Consider the following 26,051-nt stretch of genomic DNA (forward strand, 5'->3'; position numbering starts at 1 on the left):
TCTACTGATGTGACATAACACACTCTATAGCTGATCTAATTACTGTCATAACACACTCTATAGCTGATCTACTGATGTGACATAACACACTCTATAGCTGATCTACTTACTGTCATAACACACTCTATAGCTGTTCTAATTACTGTCATAACACACTCTATAGCTGTTCTAATTACTGTCATAACACACTCTATAGCTGTTCTACTGACATGACATAACACACTCTATAGCTGTTCTACTGACATGACATAACACACTCTATAGCTGTTCTACTGACATGACATAACACACTCTATAGCTGCTCTACTGACATGACATAACACACTCTATAGCTGCTCTACTGACATGACATAGCACAGTTCTCTATGTGTGTGTGGTTCTCAAAGCTCAAAGTGTGTGTGTGTATGATATACTCAGTTCTGTGTGTGTGGGGTGTGGTATACACAGTTCTGTATGTGTGTGCATGTGTGTGTGTGTGTGTGTGTGTGTGTGGTACTCACAGTTCTGTCAGCAGGTGCAGGCTGTGGAAGACTCTGGGTTGCAGCTCACTGATGCTGTTCATGCTAAGATCCCTGAGAGAGAGAGAGGGGTAATTTTACAGATTTTTAATCAAAATAATTGACAGAGGGATAGAGTGAGGAAGGAAAGAAAAGATAGGGAGAAGGAATAAAGAGAGAGAGAGAGAGAGAGAGAGAGAGAAGTCTTCTTTTTCCTCTTTCTCTCCCTTGTTATCTTTTCTTTCACACCACCAGGCCCATAACCCAGACACACTCCATTTCTCCCCTAGTCTGACCTGACAAGGTGTGTGTGAGGGTATTGTTGAAGCACCACACACACACAGTGAACTCGTAACTCAGAGACAATATACCTATGAAAACACTTTCATTTCATCGGTCCAGTCCTTTAACTTCTTGGTGACTGGGGGACAGTATTGAGTCGCTTGGATGAATATGGTGCCCAGAGTAAACTGCCTGCTACTCAGTCCCAGATGCTAATATACGCATATAATTAGCAGTATTGGATAGAAAACACAGAACTCCTGAAACAAATCCAACCAGGAAGTGGGAAATCTGAGGTTTGTAGTTTCATTTAAGTGATTGCCTATCCAATATGCTGTGTCTATGGGGCCAGATTGCACTTCCCAAGGCTTCCAGCAGATGTCAGTCTTTAGAAAGTTGTTTGAGGCTTCTATTGTGGAAGGGTGTCAAATAAGAGCTGTTTCAACAAGTCGACTAGGCTGAGGCCAATCAGTTGTTTACTGTGCGGTCACGCAGTGCCTTCTTTTACCTCCGTAATGAATACGCTATTGAGATTTATTATAAAAAGACCCTAAGGATTGATTGGAAACATCGTTTGACATGTTTTTACTAAATTTAATGGAACTCTTTTGACTTTTCGTCTGGATTTTGCGCTCGCGCATTGTGCCTTTGGAATAGTGAACTAAACGCGCAAACAAAACGGAGCTATTTGGGCATAAATATTGACGTAAAACGAAGTGGGAGTCCTGGGAGTGCCTTCCAATGAAGATCAGCAAAGGTAAGTGAAGATTTATAATGCTATTTATGACTTTTGTTGACTCCACAACTTGCGGGTAACTGTATTGTGGCAGAACGCTGTTCTCAGATTATTGAATATTGTGCTTTTGCCGTAAAGCTTTTTTAAAAATCTGCATTAAGAACAAGTTTATCTTTAGTTCTATGTAAAACATGTATTTTTCATCAAAGTTTATGATGAGTATTTCTGTTATTTGATGTGGCTCTCTGCAATTTTTCCGGATGTTTTGGAGGCATTTCTGAACATGGCGCCAATGTAAACTGAGGTTTTTGGATATAAATATGAACTTGATCACCCGTACTATGGAGTCAGCAGGAGAAGAGCCATTGAGGTGGAGGAGCAGGTGCATACAGTTTTACTTTACCATCTTGGTGCCGCCATGGACCGCGTTGTCCAGACAACAGACTGCTGGTAGAGACAGGGAGATCTTCCAGCGCCTCCACCAGCACAACCGGGGACTCTCCTGAGCGCCCCTTTACCACCTGAACCCAGTGTGATCTGCCAACTGCCTGGGGTTCTGCCAACTGCCTGGGGTTCCTCATTCAATTAAACCTCTATCTGGCTACGGTCCACCCAGCTCCATCGGACCGTGAGAGGGTGTCCGCCCTTGTCTCGTGCCTCACCGGGAAAGCCCTGGAGTGGGCCAACGTCGTATGGAGAGAGGGAGATGCGGCGTTGGACCAGTTTGAGGAGTTCACCTGCCGTTTCCGGGCAGTCTTCGACCACCCACCCAAGGGTAGAGTGGCGGGTAAGCGCCTCTACCATCTGAGGCAGGAGACGAGGAGCACCCAGGAGACGAAGGTTGAAAGTCATGCGTCCTCCGATACACAACCCAACCAAGCCGCACTGCTTCTTAACACAGCGCGCATCCAACCCGGGAGCCAGCCGCACCAATGTGTTGGAGGAAACACCGTGCACCTGCCAACCTTGGTTAGCGCGCACTGAGTCTGGCCCGCCACAGGAGTTGCTGGTGCGCGATGAGACAAGGATTTCCCTACCGGCCAAACCCTCCCTAACCCGGACGACGCTAGGCCAATTGTGCGTCGCCCCACGGACCTCCCGGTCGCGGCCGGTTACGACAGAGCCTGGGCGCGATCCCAGGGACTCTGATGGCACAGCTATCCCTGATGGCACTGCGCCACCCGGGAGGCCCGGTTCTGGCTCCTTGGCATCAGAGTCAGACCGAGGCGCCTGCGGTGGATGACTGGTTCTGGCGCGTGGAGGAAACCTGGGACGTCGCCCATGTTCACCTTCAGCGCGCCGTGCTGCGCCAGAAAGTTGGCGCAGACCGTCACCGCAGTGCGGCCCCGGTGTTCGCACCAGGGGACCGGGTCTGGCTCTCAACCCGAAACCTGCCCCTCCGCCTGCCCTGTCGGAAGCTGGGTCCGCGGTTTGTGGGGCCATTTAAAGTCCTGAGTGGCTGGTGGTGCTCCAGGAATGGTGGCTGGCCTGCTCCAGGAATCTGAGGTGTGGGAGGTTCCTCCGCCCCCTCTGGAAATCGAGGGGGCCCTGGCATACTCTGTTCGTTCCATATTGGATTCGAGACGTCGGGCGAGGGGCCTTCAGTACCTCGTGGACTGGGAGGGGTATGGTCCGGAGGAGAGAAGCTGGGTTCCGGTTGAGGACGTGTTGGATCCTTCTATGCTGCGAGAGTTCCACCGTCTCCATCCGGATCGCCCTGCGCCTCGCCCACCGAGGTCGGTGTCGACACGCTGTTGGAGCTGCGCGTCGGGGGGGGGGGGGTACTGTCACGACTTTGCCAAAGTCGGTCCCTCTCCATGTTCGGCAGTCGACGTCACAGACCTTCTAGCCATCACTGATCCATTTTTCATTTTACATTGGTTTTGTCTTGTCTTGTATCACACCTGGTTCCAATCCCATCAATTACATGTTGTGTATTTAATAACCCTCTGTTTCCCCTCATGTCCATGTCGGTGATTGTTTGATTGTATGTTTGTGCTAGTTATGTGTCGGTGTGCGACGGGTTTTTGTACCCACTTTATTATTTTGTATATATATATATATTTATGTATTTATTTTGTATATATATATATTTATGTATTTATTTTGTATATATATATATTTATGTATTTATTTTGTATATATATATATTTATGTATTTATTTTGTATATATATATATATTTATTTATTTATTTTGTATATATATATATATATATTTATTTATTTATTTTGTATATATATATATTTATGTATTTATTTTGTATATATATATATATTTATGTATTTATTTTGTATATATATATATATTTATGTATTTATTTTGTATATATATATATATTTATGTATTATTTTGTATATATATATATTTATGTATTTATTTTGTATATATATATATATTTATGTATTTATTTTGTATATATATATATATTTATGTATTTATTTTGTATATATATATATTTATGTATTTATTTTGTATATATATATATATTTATGTATTTATTTTGTATATATATATATATTTATGTATTTATTTTGTATATATATATATATATTTATGTATTTATTTTGTATATATATATATTTATGTATTTATTTTGTATATATATATGTATATATTGTTTTTAATGTTTTGTGAGCACTTATTAAACAACTCCGTTTATACAAAGTTGGTTCTCCTGAACCTGACTTCCCTGCCACCAATACGCACCCATTACAAGGACAGACTGATGCTGTATGTGCATAACAGGACAGACTGATGCTGTATGTGCATAACAGGACAGACTGATGCTGTATGTGCATAACAGGATAGACTGATGCTGTATGTGCATAACAGGACAGACTGATGCTGTATGTGCATAACAGGACAGACTGATGCTGTATGTGAATAACAGGACAGACTGATGCTGTATGTGCATAACAGGACAGACTGATGCTGTATGTGAATAACAGGACAGACTGATGCTGTATGTGAATAACAGGACAGACTGATGCTGTATGTGAATAACAGGACAGACTGATGCTGTATGTGCATAACAGGACAGACTGATGCTGTATGTGAATAACAGGACAGACTGATGCTGTATGTGAATAACAGGACAGACTGATGCTCTATATGAATAACAGGACAGACTGATGCTGTATGTGCATAACAGGACAGACTGATGCTGTATGTGAATAACAGGACAGACTGATGCTCTATATAAATAACAGGACAGACTGATGCTGTATGTGAATAACAGGACAGACTGATGCTCTATATAAATAACAGGACAGACTGATGCTCTATATAAATAACAGGACAGACTGATAAGATATTTCCACTACAATGACAAGGCAGTCAAAGTGTCAAAGCCTATGTGTTTACCTTCTATAGCGTCTGAAAGGACACACACACACACACACACACACACACAATGCCACAGGAAGGAGGACACAATGCCATCCTCCCCTCATTCTTCCTCTAAAGAAAATGTTTAGCTTTTTCTCTTCTCTTTCTCTCACACACTCCAGACATCCTGGGCGAGGCATCGCTCCTTTGTTTCTGAACTCACTCTCTCTTTCTCTCTTCCTCTTTTGCTTTTCTTTAGCACAAAGAGAGAGAGACGAGGCATTCACCTGGCTGAGACACGGAGAGGACACAGCCACAAAAGAGGGAGAAAGAAAGAGAGAGAAGGAAGAGGAATTGAGGGGAGACAGAGAGAGAGAGGGAAAGTAGGAGAAGAAGGCAAAATTAGAGGGAGAAAGAAAGAGAGAGAAGGAAGAGGAATTGAGGGGAGACAGAGAGAGAGAGAAAGTAGGAGAAGAAGGCAGAATTATAGGGAGAAAGAAAGAGTGAAGGAAGAGGAATTGAGGGGAGACAGAGAGAGAGAGGGAAAGTAGGAGAAGAAGGCAGAATTAGAGGGAGAGGGAGAGAGACATACGTTTCGTACCAAGATGTTATTCCGACAACTTTTTGTCTCATTTTCTTTTTATCCTTTTAAAAGGTGTTGCCGGCAACAAAGCCTGTCCTTCTGTTTCTACCAACCGACCCAGTCATGATTGGTGTGTTTTAAAGTCCCGCCCCCCCCTGTGTTAATGGCGTCTTTCATCTTACCGTCTTTGGCATTAAATCATAAACATTCTATTGTTGTCCGACATCAAACTTGTACTTGTCAATCACAGAGCTTTAAATACATTTATCCTCTCCATTTAAATGTCTGTAGTTCTGTCCTTGAGCTATTCTTTCCTATTTGCACATAAATGCATTTAGCCTGGGGGAATGTATACTGGCATTTAGCCCTGGGAGAATGAACACTGGCATTTAGCCTGGGGGAATGAACACTGGCATTTAGCCTGGGGGAATGTACACTGGCATTTAGCCTGGGGGAATGTATACTTCCATTTAGCCTGGGGGAATGAACACTGGCATTTAGCCTGGGGGAATGAACACTGGCATTTAGCCTGGGGAAATGTATACTGGCATTTAGCCTGGGGGAGTGTATACTGGCATTTAGCCTGGGGGAATGTATACTTCCATTTAGCCTGGGGGAATGAACACTGGCATTTAGCCTGGGGGAATGAACACTGGCATTTAGCCTGGGGAAATGTATACTGGCATTTAGCCTGGGGGAGTGTATACTGGCATTTAGCCTGGGGGAATGTATACTGGCATTTAGCCTGGGGGAATGAACACTGGCATTTAGCCTGGGGGAATGAACACTGGCATTTAGCCTGGGGGAATGTATACTGGCATTTAGTCTTTTCTTCTTGACTTTGAAAAGCAAATGTTTAAAGGGCCTTATATTTAGGAAATACATTTTTTGTAGCTTTATTTAACGAGGCAAGTCAGTTAAGAACAAATTCTTATTTTCAATGACGGCCTATGAACAGTGGGTTAACTGCCTGTTCAGGGGCAGAACGACAGATTTGTACCTTGTCAGCTCGGGGGTTTGAACTGGCAACCTTCCGGTTACTAGTCCAACTAGCTCTAACCACTAGGCTACCCTGCCGCCCCGGTTATAGTTAATGATGAGTTAATATGAATAAGTTACTAACTTAGCCTATTAGCGAGTCATAGTTTATCTGTCTTCAGCCAAAATAACTGTTGGGGAATTTGAAAGAGGAGAAAGCACTCGATAGATCACGTCCAGCACGGATCAAAAGAGCAACGTTCTGCCATCATCCCACAGAGTGTTTTCAAATATCTTTACATGATTGAAAAACGGACACGGACACGGCCTGAAAACCTCTTGGTTTTATGACAGTGGTTCCACACATTTATTGACACTCAAGTTGTATGGGAAACTTATTATTTATTTTTATTTTGTTGTTTTCCATGATAATTTCTCACTATAAAATCTAGGCCCTATGTGTGTTGACTGTGGCCAGGCCAAGGTAGGCTGTCTACTGTCTGTTTAATGAACTAAAGAAGAACTATTGATTTCATTTGCATGGTGCAGCACATACCAGTAACATAATTAAATTCAAAATATTCTATTCTATTCTTTAGAAAATAAATATTATTGGTCTCATAATGTTTCCTAGGACCTGCGTTAACAAATATCTATCCAGCTCATATAATTAGACGAGCAGATCATATCTGACAACGCTTTGAGTAGCCAACTATTTATTGACCATAACAGGAAAAGACATGGCAATTATTTACAAATGATTTACCAGTAGGCTACGGCAGGCGGCTAACTTCCTGTTGAAGTGAAATGTGAAAAAACAAAAGCAGTGGAACATCTGAATTTAAACAGAGGAATTAAGAACAGGCAGCTGTCAGGATACCATGACAACGGTCGTGACAACAGGGTCAAAGTTGAATGTCTCTTGCTCCTTCCCGGCAAAAGGAATAGCTATATAAAAGGCTAGTGGTGACAAAACTGAGGTAACAATAGGGCTCTTTGAAAGAAACGTGTTTTTACAGACAACATACCCTGATTCCTGTGTGAAAGCACTAAGATAGAAGAAGGGGTAGAGAAAGGGAGAAGGAAGGGAGAGGAAGTTAAAAAGAATGGGAGAGAGAAAGAGAGAGATGGAAAGGGTGAGAAGAAGGCAGAGTTAGAGAGAGAGAAATAGAGGGAAATGACAGAGAGCAGAATGGAGAGTTAGAGAGAAGGAAGGAGAGACTGATCCACATACACAACGTTTATAACACAAACACAACGTTTATAACACAACGTTTAAAACACAAACACAACGTTTATAACACAACGTTTACAACACAACGTTTATAACACAGAGTTTATAACACAACGTTTATAACACAAACACAACGTTTATAACACAACGTTTATAACACAAACACAACGTTTATAACACAACGTTTATAACACAATGTTTATAACACAACGTTTATAACACAACGTTTATAACACAACGTTTATAACACAAACACAACGTTTATAACACAACGTTTATAACACAACGTTTATAACACAACGTTTATAACACAACGTTTATAACACAACGTTTAAAACACAACGTTTATAAGACAACGTTTATAACACAACGTTTATAACACGTTTAAAACACAACGTTTATAACAACGTTTATAACACAACGTTTATAACACAAACAACGTTTATAACACAACGTTTATAACACAACGTTTATAACACAACGTTTATAACACAAACACAACGTTTATAACACAACGTTTATAACACAACGTTTATAACACAACGTTTACAACACAACGTTTATAACACAACGTTTATAACACAACGTTTAAAACACAACGTTTATAACACAACATTTATAACACAACGTTTATAACACAACGTTTAAAACACAACGTTTATAACACAACGTTTATAACACAACGTTTATAACACAACGTTTATAACACAACGTTTATAACACAACGCTTATAACACAAACACAACGTTTATAACACAACGTTTATAACACAACGTTTATAACACAACGTTTATAACACAACGTTTAAAACACAACGTTTATAAGACAACGTTTATAACACAACGTTTATAACACGTTTAAAACACAACGTTTATAACAACGTTTATAACACAACGTTTATAACACAAACAACGTTTATAACACAACGTTTATAACACAACGTTTATAACACAACGTTTATAACACAACGTTTATAACACAAACACAACGTTTATAACACAACGTTTATAACACAACGTTTATAACACAACGTTTACAACACAACGTTTATAACACAACGTTTATAACACAACGTTTAAAACACAACGTTTATAACACAACATTTATAACACAACGTTTATAACACAACGTTTAAAACACAACGTTTATAACACAACGTTTATAACACAACGTTTATAACACAACGTTTATAACACAATGTTTATAACACAACGTTTATAACAACGTTTATAACACAACGTTTATAACACAACGTTTATAACACAACGTTTATAACAACGTTTATAACACAACGTTTATAACACAAACACAACGTTTAAAACAACGTTTATAACACAACGTTTAAAACACAACGTTTATAACACAAACACAACGTTTAAAACACAACGTTTAAAACACATACACACACCTTCCACCCCATTTATTTGTCTACCCCCCAGCATAAATATCTCTTGTTACCGGGCGGAAGTTGCTTTGTGAGAATTGCCCCAAGGGAGTGGCTTTTTTTGTGAGATTGCAGAACACCAAAGAGGGAGAGCAAAGAGATGAAAGAGTATAAGGATTTTTTTCTCTTTACAGGACTACTTCTTCCATTTATTTTAGTTAGTAATTACATGTATCTCTCTTGCTCTTTCTTCTCTCCCTCTCATGTCTTTAATTACAGGTGTGTCTGATCATTAACAACATATTGACTCAGAGCCAGAGACGGCAGCAGCCATGATTCCCTGTAACACACCTACCATCTCTCTCTCTCTCTGTAGCCCAGAGGTTAGTGAATGTGTCCAGGTGATTCTCTCTAACCACTAGGCTACCCTGCCGCCCCACCCTCCCTGTAACACACCTACCATCTCTCTCTCTCTCTCTCTGTAGCCCAGAGGTTAGTGAATGTGTCCAGGTGATTCTCTCTAACCACTAGGCTACCCTGCCGCCCCACCCTCCCTGTAACACACCTACCATCTCCCTCTCTCTCTCTCTCTCTCTGTAGCCCAGAGGTTAGTGAATGTGTCCAGGTGATTCTCTTTAACCACTAGGCTACCCTGCCGCCCCACCCTCCCTGTAACACACCTACCATCTCTCTCTCTCTCTCTGTAGCCCAGAGGTTAGTGAATGTGTCCAGGTGATTCTCTCTAACAACAAGGCTACCCTGCCGCCCCACCCTCCCTGTAACACACCTACCATCTCTCTCTCTCTCTCTCTCTCTCTGTAGCCCAGAGGTTAGTGAATGTGTCCAGGTGATTCTCTTTAACCACTAGGCTACCCTGCCGCCCCACCCTCCCTGTAACACACCTACCATCTCTCTCTCTCTCTCTGTAGCCCAGAGGTTAGTGAATGTGTCCAGGTGATTCTCTCTAACCACTAGGCTACCCTGCCGCCCCACCCTCCCTGTAACACACCTACCATATCTCTCTCTCTCTCTCTGTAGCCCAGAGGTTAGTGAATGTGTCCAGGTGATTCTCTCTAACCACTAGGCTACCCTGCCGCCCCACCCTCCCTGTAACACACCTACCATCTCTCTCTCTCTCTCTCTCTGTAGCCCAGAGGTTAGTGAATGTGTCCAGGTGATTCTCTCTAACCACTAGGCTACCCTGCCGCCCCACCCTCCCTGTAACACACCTACCATCTCTCTCTCTGCAGCCCAGAGGTTAGTGAATGTGTCCAGGTGATTCTCTCTAACCACTAGGCTACCCTGCCGCCCCATCCTCCCTGTAACACAACTACCATCTCTCTCTCTCTCTCTCTGTGTAGCCCAGAGGTTAGTGAATGTGTCCAGGTGATTCTCTCTAACCACTAGGCTACCCTGCCGCCCCACCCTCCCTGTAACACACCTACCATCTCTCTCTCTGTAGCCCAGAGGTTAGTGAATGTGTCCAGGTGATTCTCTCTAACCACTAGGCTACCCTGCCGCCCCACCGTCCCTGTAACACACCTACCATCTCTCTCTCTGTAGCCCAGAGGTTAGTGAATGTGTCCAGGTGATTCTCTCTAACCACTAGGCTACCCTGCCGCCCCACCCTCCCTGTAACACACCTACCATCTCTCTCTCTCTCTCTGTAGGTTGTTATCCTGGCACCACGCGGCCAGGTCTATGACCTCCTCCCTATAGGCTGTCTCGTCGCTGATCAGGCCTACCACTGTTGTATCATCGGCAAACTTAGAAGGTGGTCTAGTGTTTCTGGGATAATGATGTTGATGTGAGCCATGAGCAGCCTTTCAAAGCACTTCATGGCTACAGATGTGAGTGCTACGGGTCGGTAGTCATTTAGGCAGGTTACCTTGGTGTTCTTGGTCACAGGGACTATGGTGGTCTGCTTAAAACATGTTGGTATTACAGACTCAGGGAGAGGGAGAGGTCATGGGAGAGGTTGAAAATGTCAGTGAAGTTGGCAAACTCTAGGGAGTTTTTCCTAGCCACCGTGCTTCTACACCAGCATTGCTTGCTGTTTGGCGTTTTAGGCTGGGTTTCTGTACAGCACTTTGAGATATCAGCTGATGTACAACCCCTTGGGTTGTGCCGTGGAGGAGATCTTTGTGGGCTATACTCGGCCTTGTCTCAGGATGGTAAGTTGGTGGTTGAAGATATCCCTCTAGTGGTGTGGGGGCTGTGCTTTGGCAAAGTGGGTGGGGTTATATCCTTCCTGTTTGGCCCTGTCCGGGGGTGTCCTCGGATGGGGCCACAGTGTCTCCTGACCCCTCCTGTCTCAGCCTCCAGTAATTATGCTGCAGTAGTTTGTGTCGGGGGGCTAGGGTCAGTTTGTTATGTCTGGAGTACTTCTCCTGTCCTATTCGGTGTCCTGTGTGAATCTAAGTGTGCGTTCTCTAATTCTCTCCTTCTCTCTTTCTTTCTCTCTCTCAGAGGACCTGAGCCCTAGGACCATGCCCCAGGACTACCTGACATGATGACTCCTTGCTGTCCCCAGTCCACCTGGCCGTGCTGCTGCTCCAGTTTCAACTGTTCTGCCTTATTATTATTTGACCATGCTGGTCATTTATGAACATTTGAACATCTTGGCCATGTTCTGTTATAATCTCCACCTGGCACAGCCAGAAGAGGACTGGCCACCCCACATAGCCTGGTTCCTCTCTAGGTTTCTTCCTAGGTTTTGGCCTTTCTAGGGAGTTTTTCCTAGCCACCGTGCTTCTACACCTGCATTGCTTGCTGTTTGGGGTTTTAGGCTGGGTTTCTGTACAGCACTTTGAGATATCAGCTGATGTACAAAGGGCTTTATAAATAAATTTGATTTGATTCACTATTAGTCCTGTTGTTTACCAAGCATGTCACTATTAGTCCTGTTGTTTACCAAGCATGCCACTATTAGTCCTGTTGGTTACCAAGCATGTCACTATTAGTCCTGTTGGTTACCAAGCATGTCACTATTAGTCCTGTTGGTTACCAAGCATGTCACTATTAGTCCTGTTGGTTACCAAGCATGTCACTATTAGTCCTGTTGGTTACCAAGCATGTCACTATTAGTCCTGTTGGTTACCAAGCATGTCACTATTAGTCCTGTTGGTTACCAAGCATGTCACTATTAGTCCTGTTGGTTACCAAGCATGTCACTATTAGTCCTGTTGGTTACCAAGCATGTCACTATTAGTCCTGTTGTTTACCAAGCATGTCACTATTAGTCCTGTTGGTTACCAAGCATGTCACTATTAGTCCTGTTGGTTACCAAGCATGTCACTATTAGTCCTGTTGGTTACCAAGCATGTCACTATTAGTCCTGTTGATTACCAAGCATGTCACTATTAGTCCTGTTGTTTACCAAGCATGTCACTATTAGTCCTGTTGGTTACCAAGCATGTCACTATTAGTCCTGTTGTTTACCAAGCATGTCACTATTAGTCCTGTTGGTTACCAAGCATGTCACTATTAGTCCTGTTGGTTACCAAGCATGTCACTATTAGTCCTGTTGGTTACCAAGCATGTCACTATTAGTCCTGTTGGTTACCAAGCTTGTCACTATTAGTCCTGTTGGTTACCAAGCATGTCACTATTAGTCCTGTTGGTTACCAAGCATGTCACTATTAGTCCTGTTGGTTACCATGTTGGTTACCAAGCATGTCACTATTAGTCCTGTTGGTTACCAAGCATGTCACTATTAGTCCTGTTGGTTACCAAGCATGTCACTATTAGTCCTGTTGGTTACCAAGCATGTCACTATTAGTCCTGTTGGTTACCAAGCATGTCACTATTAGTCCTGTTGGTTACCAAGCATGTCACTATTAGTCCTGTTGGTTACCAAGCATGTCACTATTAGTCCTGTTGGTTACCAAGCATGTCACTATTAGTCCTGTTGGTTACCAAGCATGTCACTATTAGTCCTGTTGGTTACCAAGCATGTCACTATTAGTCCTGTTGGTTACCAAGCATGTCACTATTAGTCCTGTTGGTTACCAAGCATGTCACTATTAGTCCTGTTGGTTACCAAGCATGTCACTATTAGTCCTGTTGGTTACCAAGCACGTGCCAAATTAAATTGGCCTTCACGAGCCATAACGTCCTAGTAAATATATTGTATCTGTGAGCTACTCTCAGAAGCTCTGGCTCAATTTAAACCAGCAGAACTCTCAGATTCATACTCAGGAATCATATGAGCTACACTCTCTGCCTCGGTTTTATTACGGTGGTGTTACCTGCAGGTACATACAACACCTCTCCATACTGCCTACCAGAGGCTTGCTTTCTCTTAAAAACACACACGTGCCCCTGGGCAGCTCCTTCTCTCTAATCTCGTATCAAAGCCTGCATCTTTCAAAGCATCACACACACACACACGTGATCTTCCTGTCCAGTTTTGCACCCCCTCAGGCTCGTGCAGTGGAGGAGATTTTTGCAGGCTATATTCAACCTTGTCTCAGGGTAGTAAGTTGGTGGTCTGTTGATATCCCTCTAGTGGTGTGGGGGCTGTGCTTTGGAAAAGTGGGTGGGTTATATCCTTCCTGTTTGGCCCTGTCTGCGGGTATCGTCGGACGGGGCCACAGTGTCTCCTGACCCCTCCTGTCTCAGTCTCCAGTATCTATGCTACGATAGTCTATGTGCCTGGAGTCTGGGGTTAGTCTGTTATATCTGGAGTATTTCTCCTGTCTTATCAGGTGTCTCTCTGCCTCTCTGTCTCTCTCAATTCAATTCAAGGGGCTTTATTGACATGGGAAACATGTGTTAACATTGCCAAAGCAAGTGAGGTAGATAATATACAAAAGTGAAATAAACAATAAATAAACAGTCTCTCTCTCTCTCTCTCTCTCTACCTGGCCTGATGACTCCTGGCTGTCCCCAGTCCATCTGGTCACGCTGCTGAGGCTATGGAACCCTGACCTGTTCACCTTCCTTCTCCCAGACCTGCTGTTTTCGACTGTCTCTCTCTACCGCACCTGCTGTCTCTAACTCTGAATGATATTTCCTCCTGAGGTGCTGACCTTTGCACCCTCTACAACAACTGTGATTATTATTGTTATTTGAACCTGCTGGTCATCTATGAACATTTGAATATCTTGGAGAACGATCTGGCCGGTGGAGGCTGCTGAGGGGAGGACGGCTCGTCATAATGGATGGAATATTTCAATGAAATTATATCATACACATCAAAGACACGGTGGTTGATACCGTTATGAGCTGTCCTCCCCTCAGCAGCCTCCACTGGATCTGGCCTTAATGTACTCTGATCATCAGGGCGGCAGGGTAGCCTAGTGGTTAGAGCATTGGACTAGTAACCGAAAGGTTGCAAGTTCATATCCTCGAGCTGACAAGGTGTCGTTCTGCCCCTGAACTTGTTATTTGAACCTGAAAATAAGAATTTGTTCTTAACTGACTTGCCTAGTTAATTGAAGGTCAAATAAAAAATGTAATCTCTGCTTACAAAGCCTGAAAGGGGCTGGCCCTCAGAGAAGAGTTCCTCTTCCTTGCCACTGTGCTTCTACATCTGCGTTGCTTATTGTTTGGGGCTGCTGATATAAAAATCCTTCATAAATAAATGTTATTTGATGACACACACCCTTCTAGTTGCTTAAAGTAACAATTCTCGTCATAAATCATAGAGAAATATATTGTAGGAACTCTGAAAACATTCTGCTCTTCTGTATAACGGCCCCTCTAGAGGTCACCTGATGTCCTGTAGTCTGTATAACGGCCCCTCTAGAGGTCACCTGATGTCCTGCAGTCTGTATAATGGCCCCTCTAGAGGTCCCCTGCTGTCCTGTAGTCTGTATAACGGCCCCTCTAGAGGTCACCTGATGTCCTGCAGTCTGTATCCAAATATAGGGTAAATATAGATACATACTGTAGTGTACTTACAGGTAAGTAGTTAGGTGGCTGAGGTTGTCAGGGACAGCTGATAGTCCCAGTTCAGAACAGTCCGCCAGAACAAAGATACCATCCTCCTCACACTGACACGGAGAAGGGCACAGTCCTGCCCCGATGAGTCCTTCTGCCCCCCTCGCCCGTACCCCAACACACCCCACGACCAGCACAGCACCATCAACACACACAGCATCTCTCTTTCTGTCCGTCTCTCACAGACTGATCATTTATTATTTCTCCCCTTTCTCTCTCTCTCTCTCTCTCTCTCTCTCTCTCTCTCTCTCTCTCTCTCTCAGTCAGTCTCTCCAGTCTAGTCAGTCTCTCTCTCTGTCAGTCTCTCCAGTCTTGTCAGTCTCTCTCTCTCTCTCTCTCAGTCAATCTCTCCAGTCTAGTCAGTCTCTCTCTCTCTCAGTCAGTCTCTCCAGTCTAGTCAGTCTCTCCAGTCTAGTCAGTCTCTCAAGTCTTGTCAGTCTCTCCAGTCTTCTCTCTCTCTCTCTCTCTCTCTCTCTCTCTCTCTCTCTCTCTCTCTCTCTCTCTCTCTCTCTCTCTCTCTCTCTCTCTCTCTCTGTCAGTCTCTCTCTCTTTCTGTCAGTCTCTCTCTCTTTCTGTCAGTCTCTCCAGTCTTGTCAGTCTCTCTCTCTCTCTCTGTCAGTCTCTCCAGGCTTGTCAGTCTCTCTCTCTCTCTCCAGTTGGTATACCAGTCAGCAGTTAGGTCCCATAGTTTGCATAACACATCTCTTGGTTGCCTTCTCCCTCTGCTCTATCTCTTCTTCTGTATCAATCTGCCTCCCACCTCCCCCTCTCTCTCTCTCTCTCTCTCTCTCTCTCTCTCTCTCTCTCTCTCTTTTGAAACATGTACCTATTGTATAGTGAGTTCATCAGCTCTGAATGTGCTGTGTTGATTGGCTCAAAGTTTTGGAGCTGGGCTGGAACATTTCAAATGAGGGGAGGGCCCTAGATCCCTTTCTCTTTGAGTCTGGGAGGGAGAAAGAGGAGGAAGAGAGAGGAGGGGGAGGAGGGGAAGAGAGAGGAGTAGAGAGGAGGGGAAGAGAGAGGAGTAGAGAGGGGGGGGGGAAGAGAGAGGAGGGGGAGGAAGGGAAGAGAGAGGAGTAGAGAGGGGGGGAGAGAGGAGGAGGGGGAGGAGGGGAAGAGAGAGGAGTAGAGAGGAGGGGAAGAGAGAGGAGTGGAGAGGAGTGGAAGAGAGAGGAGGGGAAGAGAGAGGAGGGGAAGAGAGAGGAGTAGAGAGGGGGGGGGGAAGAGAGAGGAGGGGGAGGAAGGGAAGAGAGAGGAGTAGAGAGGGGGGGGAGAGAGAGGAGGGGGAGGAGGGGAAGAGAGAGGAGTAGAGAGGAGGGGAAGAGAGAGGAGTGGAGAGGAGTGGAAGAGAGAGGAGGGGGAGGAGGGGAAGAGAGAGGAGTAGAGAGGAGGGGAAGAGAGAAGGAGTAGAGAGGGGGGGGGAAGAGAGAGGAGGGGAGGAAGGGAAGAGAGAGGAGTAGAGAGGGGGGGGAGAGAGAGGAGGGGGAGGAGGGGAAGAGAGAGGAGTAGAGAGGAGGGGAAGAGAGAGGAGTGGAGAGGAGTGGAAGAGAGAGGAGGGGGAGGAGGGGAAGAGAGAGGAGTAGAGAGGAGGGGAAGAGAGATGAGGGGGAGGAGGGGAAGAGAGAGGAGTAGAGAGGAGGGGAAGAGAGAGGAGTAGAGAGGGGGGGAAGAGAGATGAGGGGAAGAGAGAGGAGTAGAGAGGAGGGGAAGAGAGATGAGGGGGGAGGAGGGGAAGAGAGAGGAGTAGAGAGAGGGGAAGAGAGATGAGGGGGAGGAGGGGAGGGGAAGAGAGATGAGTGGAGAGGAGGGGAAGAGAGATGAGGGGGAGGAGGGGAAGAGAGAGGAGGGGAGGAGGGAAGAGAGAGGAGGGGAGGAGGGGAAGAGAGATGACGGGGAGGAGGGGAAGAGAGATGAGGGGGAGGAGGGGAAGAGAGAGGAGGGGGAGGAGGGGAAGAAAGATGAGGGGGAGGAGGGGAAGAGAGAGGAGGGAAGAGAGAGGGGGGGAGGGGAAGAGAGAGGAGGGGGAGGAGGGGAAGAGAGAGGAGGGGAGGAGGGGAAGAGAGAGGGGGGGAGAGGGGAAGAGAGAGGAGTAGAGAGGAGGGGAAGAGAGAGGAGTGGAGAGGAGGGGAGGGGAAGAGAGAGGAGTAGAGAGGAGGGGAAGAGAGAGGAGTAGAGAGGGGGGGAAGAGAGAGGAGGGGAGGAGGGGAAGAGAGAGGAGTAGAGAGGAGGGGAAGAGAGAGGAGTGGAGAGGAGGGGAGTGGAAGAGAGAGGGGGGGAGAGAGAAAGTGGTGGGGTGAGCGGTGGGGTGAGAGGTGGGTGAGAGGAGGTTGAGTGGTGGGTGTGGGGTGTGGGTGAGAGGGGGGTGAGAGGTGGGTGAGAGGCGGGTGTGGGGTGAGTATGCTCTGTCTAAATCTCTCTCTTTCTTTCTCTTCTCTCGGAAGACCTGAGCCCTAGGACCTACCTGACATGATGACTCCTTGCTGTCCCTAGTCCACCTGGCCGTGCTGCTGCTCCAGTTTCATCTGACCTGAGCCCTAGGACCATGCCCCAGTACTACCTGACATGATGACTCCTTGCTGTCCCTAGTCCACCTGGCCGTGCTGCTGCTCCAGTTTCATCTGACCTGAGCCCTAGGACCATGCCCCAGTACTACCTGACATGATGACTCCTTGCTGTCCCTAGTCCACCTGACTGTGCTGCTGCTCCAGTTTCAACTGTTCTGCCTTATTATTATTCGACCATGCTGGTTATTTATGAACATTTGAACAGCTTGGCCTTGTTCTGTTATAATCTCCACCCGGCACAGCCAGAAGAGGACTGGCCACCCCTCATTGCCTGGTTCCTCTTTAGGTTGGGGCGGCAGGGTAGCCTAGTGGTTAGAGTGTTGGACTAGTAAATGAAAGGTTGTAAGTTCGAATCCCTGAGCTGACAAGGTACAAATCTGTTGTTCTACCCCTGAACAGGCAGTTAACCCACTGTTCCTAGGCCGTCATTGAAAATAAGAATTTGTTCTTAACTGACTTGCCTAGTAAAATAAATAAATAAATTCAAGGTTTCTTCCTAGGTTTTGGCCTTTCTAGGGAGTTTTTCCTAGCCACCGGGCCTTCTACACCTGCATTGCTTGCTGTTTGGGGTTTTAGGCTGGGTTCTGTAAAGCACTTTGAGATATCAGCTGATGTAAGAAGGCTTTTAAATACATTTGATTGACCTAGTACTACAGACTTCTGTTAGATATACCTGCTCCTTCAAGTGATGCCTCCCGCTTCCTGAGTACTAGCCCCAGGTAGCCTGGCAGAGCAACTCAGGGTGTGTGTGCTGTGTGTGTGTGTGTGTGTGTGTGTGTGTGTGTGTGTGTGTGTGTGTGTGTGTGTGTGTGTGTGTGTGTGTGTGTGTGTGTGGTGTGTGTGTGTGTGTGTGTGTGTGTGTGTGTGGTGTGTGTGTGGTGTGTGTGTGTGTGTGTGTGTGTGTGTGTGTGAGACAGAGTGTCAGGTAACTCTTGTCTTTGTGTTTTTCAGACTACCGTTGCTTAGAGGGAGTGGAGACGAGAGGTTGTTCCTTTGATCCAGTATGTTGTTGGATTAAGGTGTTGTATTTAGTGTGTGTGTATACTGCTACGTAACACTAGAAACAACCCAACTAAAGCTGTGTGAGGAGCAGGTTCTGGAATACTGGATGGATTGTATTTAATTAAACTAGAGCAAGTCAGTTAAGAACAATCTTATTTACAGCCTACTGGGAAACAGTGAAACAGAACTACAGATTTGTACCTTGTCAGCTCGGGGATTCAATCTTGCAACCTTTCAGTTACTAATCCAACGCTCTAACTACTAGGCTACTTGCCACCCCAGTGGATACAGGGTGGTACAGTGTGTTGAGAGGAGCGGAGACGAAAAAGGTCCAGTCACCAGGACCACAAACACAAATTCCATCTAGACACCATTGACCTAGAGCACACAAAAAACTATACATACCTCGGCCTAAACATCAGCCCCACAGGTAACTTCCACAAAGCTGTGAACAATCTGAGAGACAAGGCAAGAAGGGCCTCAAAAGGAACATAAATTTCAACATACCAATTAGGATTTGGCTAAAAATACTTGAATCAGTCATAGAGCCCATTGCCCTTTATGTTGTGAGGTCTGGGTCCGCTCACCAACCAAGACTTCACAAAATGGGACAAACACCAAATTGAGACTCTGCATGCAGAATTCTGCAAACATATCCTCCGTGTACAACGTAGAACACCAAATAATGCATGCAGAGCAGAATTAGGCCGATACCCACTAATATCAAATTCCAGAAAGAGCTGTTAAATTCTACAACCACCTAAAAGGAAGCGATTCCCAAACCTTCCATAACAAAGCCATCACCTACAGAGAGATGAACCTGGAGAAGAGTCCCCTAAGCAAGCTGGTCCTGGGGCTCTGTTCACAAACACAAACACACACTACAGAGCCCCAGGACAGCAGCACAATTAGACCCAACCAAATCATGAGAAAACAAAAAGATAATTACTTGACACATTGGAAAGAATTTACCCCCCCCCTAGTCACTAACCCTAACCCTAACCCACTCATACAAAGCAATATCCCCCCCTAGCAGGTGGGGAAAAGGACACACTAAGTATATTCTACCTAGAAACCCCCCTAGTCACTAACCCTAACCCTAACCCTAACCCACTCATACAAAACAATTCCCCCCCTAGCAGGTGGGGAAAAGACACACTAAGTATATACTACCTAGAAACCCCCCTAGTCACTAACCCTAACCCTAACCCTAACCCTAACCCTAACCCACTCATACAAAACAATATCCCCCCCTAGCAGGTGGGGAAAAGGACACACTAAGTATATACTACCTAGAAACCCCCTAGTCACTAACCTAACCCTAACCCTAACCCTAACCCTAACCCACTCATACAAAACAATATCCCCCCCTAGCAGGTGGGGGAAAGGACACAATAAGTATATACTACCTAGAAACCCCCCTAGTCATGCCCCCGAGGGTTCTCTATGACTGTTACTGACTGTTACTTTGATTTTGACCCACCCTTTGGTCAGGAACACATTATTCCATTTCTGTTAGTCACATGTTTATATATAGTTTATGTCTCAGTTGTTGAATCTTGTTATGTTCATACAAATATTTACACATGTTAAGTTTGCTGAGCTTTGTGACATTTGAAATGTCTTTATTCTTTTGGAAATTCTGTGTGTGTATGTTAACTGTTAATTTTATTGTTCATTTCACTTTGTTATTATCTACTTCACTTGCTTTGGCCATGTTAAAATATATGTTTCCCATGCCAATAAAGCCCTTAAATTTAGTTGAATTGAATTGAGAAAGAGAGAGAGAGAGATGCTGTGTGTGTTGATGGTGTGTGAATGAGTTTTGTGAGGATGTTACAAAGAGCCCTCAGACACACAGGGACTATTGTATGTTAATAAATTAATGAGACTCCATTCATTCAGCATAGAAAGAGAGAGAGAGAGAGAGGGAGAGAGGNCCCTGGGCAGCTCCTTCTCTCTAATCTCGTATCAAAGCCTGCATCTTTCAAAGCATCACACACACACACACGTGATCTTCCTGTCCAGTTTTGCACCCCTCAGGCTCGTGCAGTGGAGGAGATTTTGCAGGCTATATTCAACCTTGTCTCAGAGGTGTAGTAAGTGGTGGTCTGTTGATATCCCTCTAGTGGTGTGGGGGCTGTGCTTTGGAAAAAGTGGGTGGGTTATATCCTTCTGTTTGGCCTGTCTGCGGTATCGTCGGACGGCGGCCACAGTGTCTCCTGACCCCTCCTGTCTCAGTCTCAGTATCTATGCACGATTAGTCTATGTGCCTGGAGTCTGGGGTTAGTCTGTTATATCTGGAGTATTCTCCTGTCTTATCAGGGTCTCTCTGCCTCTCTGTCTCTCTCAATTCAATTCAAGGGGCTTTATGACATGGGAAAATGTGTTAACATTGCCAAAGCAAAGTGAGGTAGATAATATACAAAAGTGGAAATAAACAATAAATAAACAGTCTCTCTCTCTCTCTCTCTCTACCTGGCCTGATGACTCCTGGCTGTCCCAGTCCATCTGGTCACGCGGCTGAGGCTATGGAACCCTGACCTGTTCACCTTCCTTCTCCCAGACTGCTGTTTTCGACTGTCTCTCTACCGCACCTGCTGTCTCTAACTCTGAATGATATTTCCTCCTGAGGGTGCTGACCTTTGCACCCCTTACAACAACTGTGATTATTATTGTTATTTGAAACCTGCTGGTCATCTATGAACATTGAATATCTTGGAGAACGATCGCCGGTGGAGGCTGCTGAGGGGAGGACGGCTCGTCATAATGGGATGGAATATTTCAATGAAATTATATCATACACATCAAGACACGGTATGGTTGATACCGTTATGAGCTGTCCTCCCCTCAGCAGCCTCCACTGATCTGGCCTTAATGTACTCTGATCATTCAGGGCGGCAGGGTAGCCTAGTGGTTAGAGCATTGGACTAGTAACCGAAAGGTTGCAAGTTCATATCCTCGAGCTGACAAGGTGTCGTTCTGCCCCCTGAACTTGTTATTTGAACCTGAAAATAAGAAATTTGTTCTTAACTGACTTGCCTAGTTATTGAAGGCATAAAAAATGTAATCTCTGCTTACAAAGCCTGAAAGGGGCTGGCCCTCAGAGAAGAGTTCCTCTTCCTTGCCACTGTGCTTCTACATCTGCGTTGCTTATTGTTTGGGCTGCTGATATAAAAATCCTTCATAAATAAATGTTATTTGATGACACACACCCTTCTAGTTGCTTTAAAGTAACAATTCTCGTCATAAATCATAGAGAAATATATTGTAGGAACTCTGAAAACATTTGCCTTTCTGTATAACGGCCCCTCTAGAGGTCACCTGGTGTCTGTAGTTGTGTATAACGGCCCCTCTAGAGGTCACCTGATGTCCTGCAGTCTGGTATAATGGCCCCTCTAGAGGTCCCCTGCTGTCCTGTAGTCTGTATAACGGACTCTAGAGGTCACCTGATGTCCTGCAGTCTGTATCCAAATATAGGGTAAATATAGATACATACTGTAGTGTACTTACAGGTAAGTAGTTAGGTGGCTGAGGGTTGTCAGGACAGCTGATAGTCCCAGTTCAGAACAGTCCGCCAGAACAAAGATTACCATCCTACTACACTGACCGGAGAAAAAAAAAAAGGGCAACAGTCTGCCCCGATGAGTCCTTCTGCCCCCTCGCCCGTACCCCAACACACCCCACGACCAGCACAGCACCATCAAACACACAACAGCATCTCTCTTTCTGTCCGTCTCACAGACTGATCATTTATTATTTCTCCCCTTCTCTCTCTCTCTCTCTCTCTCTCTCTCTCTCTCTCTCCTCTCTCTCTCAGTCAGTCTCTCCAGTCTAGTCAGTCTCTCTCTCTGTCAGTCTCTCCAGTCTTGTCAGTCTCTCTCTCTCTCTCTCTCAGTCAATCTCTCCAGTCTAGTCAGTCTCTCTCTCTCTCAGTCAGTCTCTCCAGTCTAGTCAGTCTCTCCAGTCTAGTCAGGTCTCTCAAGTCTTGTCAGTCTCTCCAGTCTTCTCTCTCTCTCTCTCTCTCTCTCTCTCTCTCTCTCTCTCTCTCTCTCTCTCTCTCTCTCTCTCTCTCTCTCTCTCTCTCTCTGTCAGTCTCTCTCTCTTTCTGTCAGTCTCTCTCTCTTTCTGTCAGTCTCTCCAGTCTTGTCAGTCTCTCTCTCTCTCTCTGTCAGTCTCTCCAGGCTGTCGTCTCTCTCTCTCTCTCCAGTTGGTATACCAGTCAGCAGTTTTAGGTCCCATAGTTTGCATAACACATCTCTTGGTTGCCTTCTCCCTCTGCTCTATCTCTTCTTCTGTATCAATCGCCTCCCCACCTCCCCCTCTCTCTCTCTCTCTCTCTCTCTCTCTCTCTCATCTCTCTCTCCTCTTTTGAAACATGACCTATTGATAGTGAGTTCATCAGCTCTGAATGTGCTGTGTTGATTGGCTCAAAGTTTTTGGAGCTGGGCTGGAACATTTCAAATGAGGGGAGGGCCCTAGACTCCCTTTCTCTTTTGAGTCTGGGAGGGAGAAGAGAAGAGGAGAAGAGAGAGGAGGGGGAGGAGGGGAAGAGAGAGGAGTAGAGGAGAGGACGCGGGAAGAGAGAGGAGTAGAGAGGGGGGGGGGAAGGAGAGGGAGGGGAGGAAGGGAAGAGAGAGGAGTAGAGAGGGGGGGGCGAGAGAGAGGAGGGGGAGGAGGGGAAGAGAGAGAGGAGTCGAGAGGAGGGGAAGAAGAGAGGAGTGGAGAGGAGTGGAAGAGAGAGGAGGGGAAGAGAGCGGAGAGGGAAGATGAGAGAAGTAGAGAGGGGGGGGAAGAGGCGGGAGGGGGAGGAAGAGAAGGTAAAGGGAAGAGAGAGGAGTAGAGAGGGGGGGGAGAGAGAGGAGGGGGAGGAGGGGAAGAGAGAGGAGTAGCGAGGAGGGGAAGAGAGAGGAGTGGAGGGAGTGGAAGAGAGAGAGGAGGGGGAGGAGGGGAAGAAGGAGAGGAGTAGAGAGGAGGGGAAGAGAGAGGAGTAGAGAGGGGGGGGGGGAAAGAGAGAGGAGGGGGAGGCAGGGAAGAGAGAGGAGTCGAGAGGGGGGGGGGAGAGAGAGGAGGGGAGGAGGGGAAGAGAGAGGAGGAGGGAGGGGGAAGAAGAGAGGAGTGGAGAGGAGTGGAAGAGAGGGAGGGGGAGGAGGGGAAGAGAGAGGAGTAGAGAGAGGGGAACGAGAGATGAGGGGGAGGAGGGGAAGAGAGAGGAGTAGAGAGGGGGGAAGAGAGAGGAGGAGTAGAGAGGGGGGGAAGAGCGATTGAGAGGGAAGAGAGAGGAGTAGAGAGGAGGGGAAGAGAGATGAGGGGGGAGGAGGGGAAAGAGAGAGGCGTAGAGAGGAGGGGAAGAGAGATGAGGGGGAGGAGGGGAGGGAAGAGAGATGAGTGGAGAGGAGGGGAAGAGAGATGAGGGGGAGGAGGGGAAGAGAGAGGAGGGGGAGGAGGGGAAGAGAGAGGAGGGGGAGGAGGGAAGAGAGATGACGGGGAGGAGGGAAGAGAGATGAGGGGAGGAGGAGGGGAAGAGAGAGGAGGGGGAGGAGGGGAAGAAAGATGAGGGGGAGGAGGGGAAGAGAGAGGAGGGAGAGAAGAGAGGGGGGGAGGGGAAGAGAGAGGAGGGGGAGGAGGGAAGAGAGAGGAGGGGAGGAGGGGAAGAGAGAGGGGGGGAGGAGGGAAGAGAGAGGAGTAGAGAGGAGGGGAAGAGAGAGGAGTGGAGAGGAGGGGAGGGGAAGAGAGAGGAGTAGAGAGGAGGGGAAGAGAGAGGAGTAGAGAGGGGGGGGGAAGAGAGAGGAGGGGGGAGGAGGGGAAGAGAGAGGAGTAGAGAGGAGGGGAAGAGAGAGGAGTGGAGAGGAGGGGAGTGGAAGAGAGAGGGGGGGGAAGAGAGAAGTGGTGGGTGAGCGGTGGGTGAGAGGTGGGTGAGAGGAGGTGAGTGGTGGGTGTGGGGTGTGGGGGTGAGAGGGGGTGAGAGGTGGGTGAGAGGCGGGTGTGGGGTGAGTATGCTCTGTCTAAATCTCTCTCTTTCTTTCTCTTCTCTCGGAAGACCTGAGCCCTAGGACCTACCTGACATGATGACTCCTTGCTGTCCCTAGTCCACCTGGCCGTGCTGCTGCTCCAGTTTCATCTGACCTGAGCCCTAGGACCATGCCCCAGTACTACCTGACATGATGACTCCTTGCTGTCCCTAGTCCACCTGGCCGTGCTGCTGCTCCAGTTTCATCTGACCTGAGCCCTAGGACCATGCCCCAGTACTACCTGACATGATGACTCCTTGCTGTCCCTAGTCCACCTGACTGTGCTGCTGCTCCAGTTTCAACTGTTCTGCCTTATTATTATTCGACCATGCTGGTTATTTATGAACATTTGAACAGCTTGGCCTTGTTCTGTTATAATCTCCACCCGGCACAGCCAGAAGAGGACTGGCCACCCCTCATTGCCTGGTTCCTCTTTAGGTTGGGGCGGCAGGGTAGCCTAGTGGTTAGAGTGTTGGACTAGTAATGAAAGGTTGTAAGTTCGAATCCCTGAGCTGACAAGGTACAAATCTGTTGTTCTACCCCTGAACAGGCAGTTAACCCACTGTTCCTAGGCCGTCATTGAAAATAAGAATTTGTTCTTAACTGACTTGCCTAGTAAAATAAATAAATAAATTCAAGGTTTCTTCCTAGGTTTTGGCCCTTTCTAGGGAGTTTTTCCTAGCCACCGTGCTTCTACACCTGCATTGCTTGCTGTTTGGGGTTTTAGGCTGGGTTTCTGTACAGCACTTTGAGATATCAGCTGATGTAAGAAGGGCTTTATAAATACATTTGATTGACCTAGTACTACAGACTTCTGTTAGATATACCTGCTCCTTCAAGTGATGCCTCCCGCTTCCTGAGTACTAGCCCCAGGTAGCCTGGCAGAGCAAACTCAGGTGTGTGTGTGTTGTGTGTGTGTGTGTGTGTGTGTGTGTGTGTGTGTGTGTGTGTGTGTGTGTGTGTGTGTGTGGTGTGTGTGTGTGTGTGTGTGTGTGTGTGTGTGTGTGTGTGTGTGTGTGTGTGTGTGTGTGTGTGTGTGTGTGTGTGTGTGTGTGTGTGTGTGTGTGTGAGACAGAGTGTCAGGTAACTTCTTGTCTTTGTGTTTTTCAGACTACCGTTGCTTAGAGGGAGTGGAGACGGAGAGGGTTGTTCCTTTGATCCAGTATGTTGGATTAAGGTGTGTGTGTATTTAGTTCTTGTACTGCTAGAAAACAACCCCTAAAGCTGTGTGAGGAGCAGGTTCTGGAATACTGGAATGGATTTGTATTTAATTTAACTAGAGCAAGTCAGTTAAGAACAAATTCTTATTTACAGCCTACTGGGAAACAGTGAAACAGAACTACAGATTTGTACCTTGTCAGCTCGGGGATTCAATCTTGCAACCTTTCAGTTACTAATCCAACGCTCTAACTACTAGGCTACTTGCCACCCCAGGTGGATACAGGTGGGTACAGTGTGTTGAGAGGAGCGGAGACCGAAAAAGGTCCAGTCACCAGGACCACAAA

The 26,051-nt window shown here is 46.3% G+C and overlaps 1 protein-coding gene across 1 annotated transcript in view; it reads right to left on the minus strand.

The window, feature by feature from the left end:
* lgr6 (leucine-rich repeat containing G protein-coupled receptor 6) overlaps positions 1-26,051 on the minus strand; it is a 115,684-nt gene that overhangs the window by 65,309 nt on the left and 24,324 nt on the right. The window contains exons 3-4 of the mRNA XM_031793365.1: positions 14,931-15,145; positions 501-572 (exon numbers count right to left, since the gene is read on the minus strand). Coding sequence (XP_031649225.1) covers positions 501-572; positions 14,931-15,145 — 287 coding nt within the window. The remainder of the gene's footprint in view (positions 1-500; positions 573-14,930; positions 15,146-26,051) is intronic.

This window comes from Oncorhynchus kisutch, linkage group LG17, assembly GCF_002021735.2.
Source record: "Oncorhynchus kisutch isolate 150728-3 linkage group LG17, Okis_V2, whole genome shotgun sequence".
NCBI lineage: Eukaryota > Metazoa > Chordata > Actinopteri > Salmoniformes > Salmonidae > Oncorhynchus > Oncorhynchus kisutch.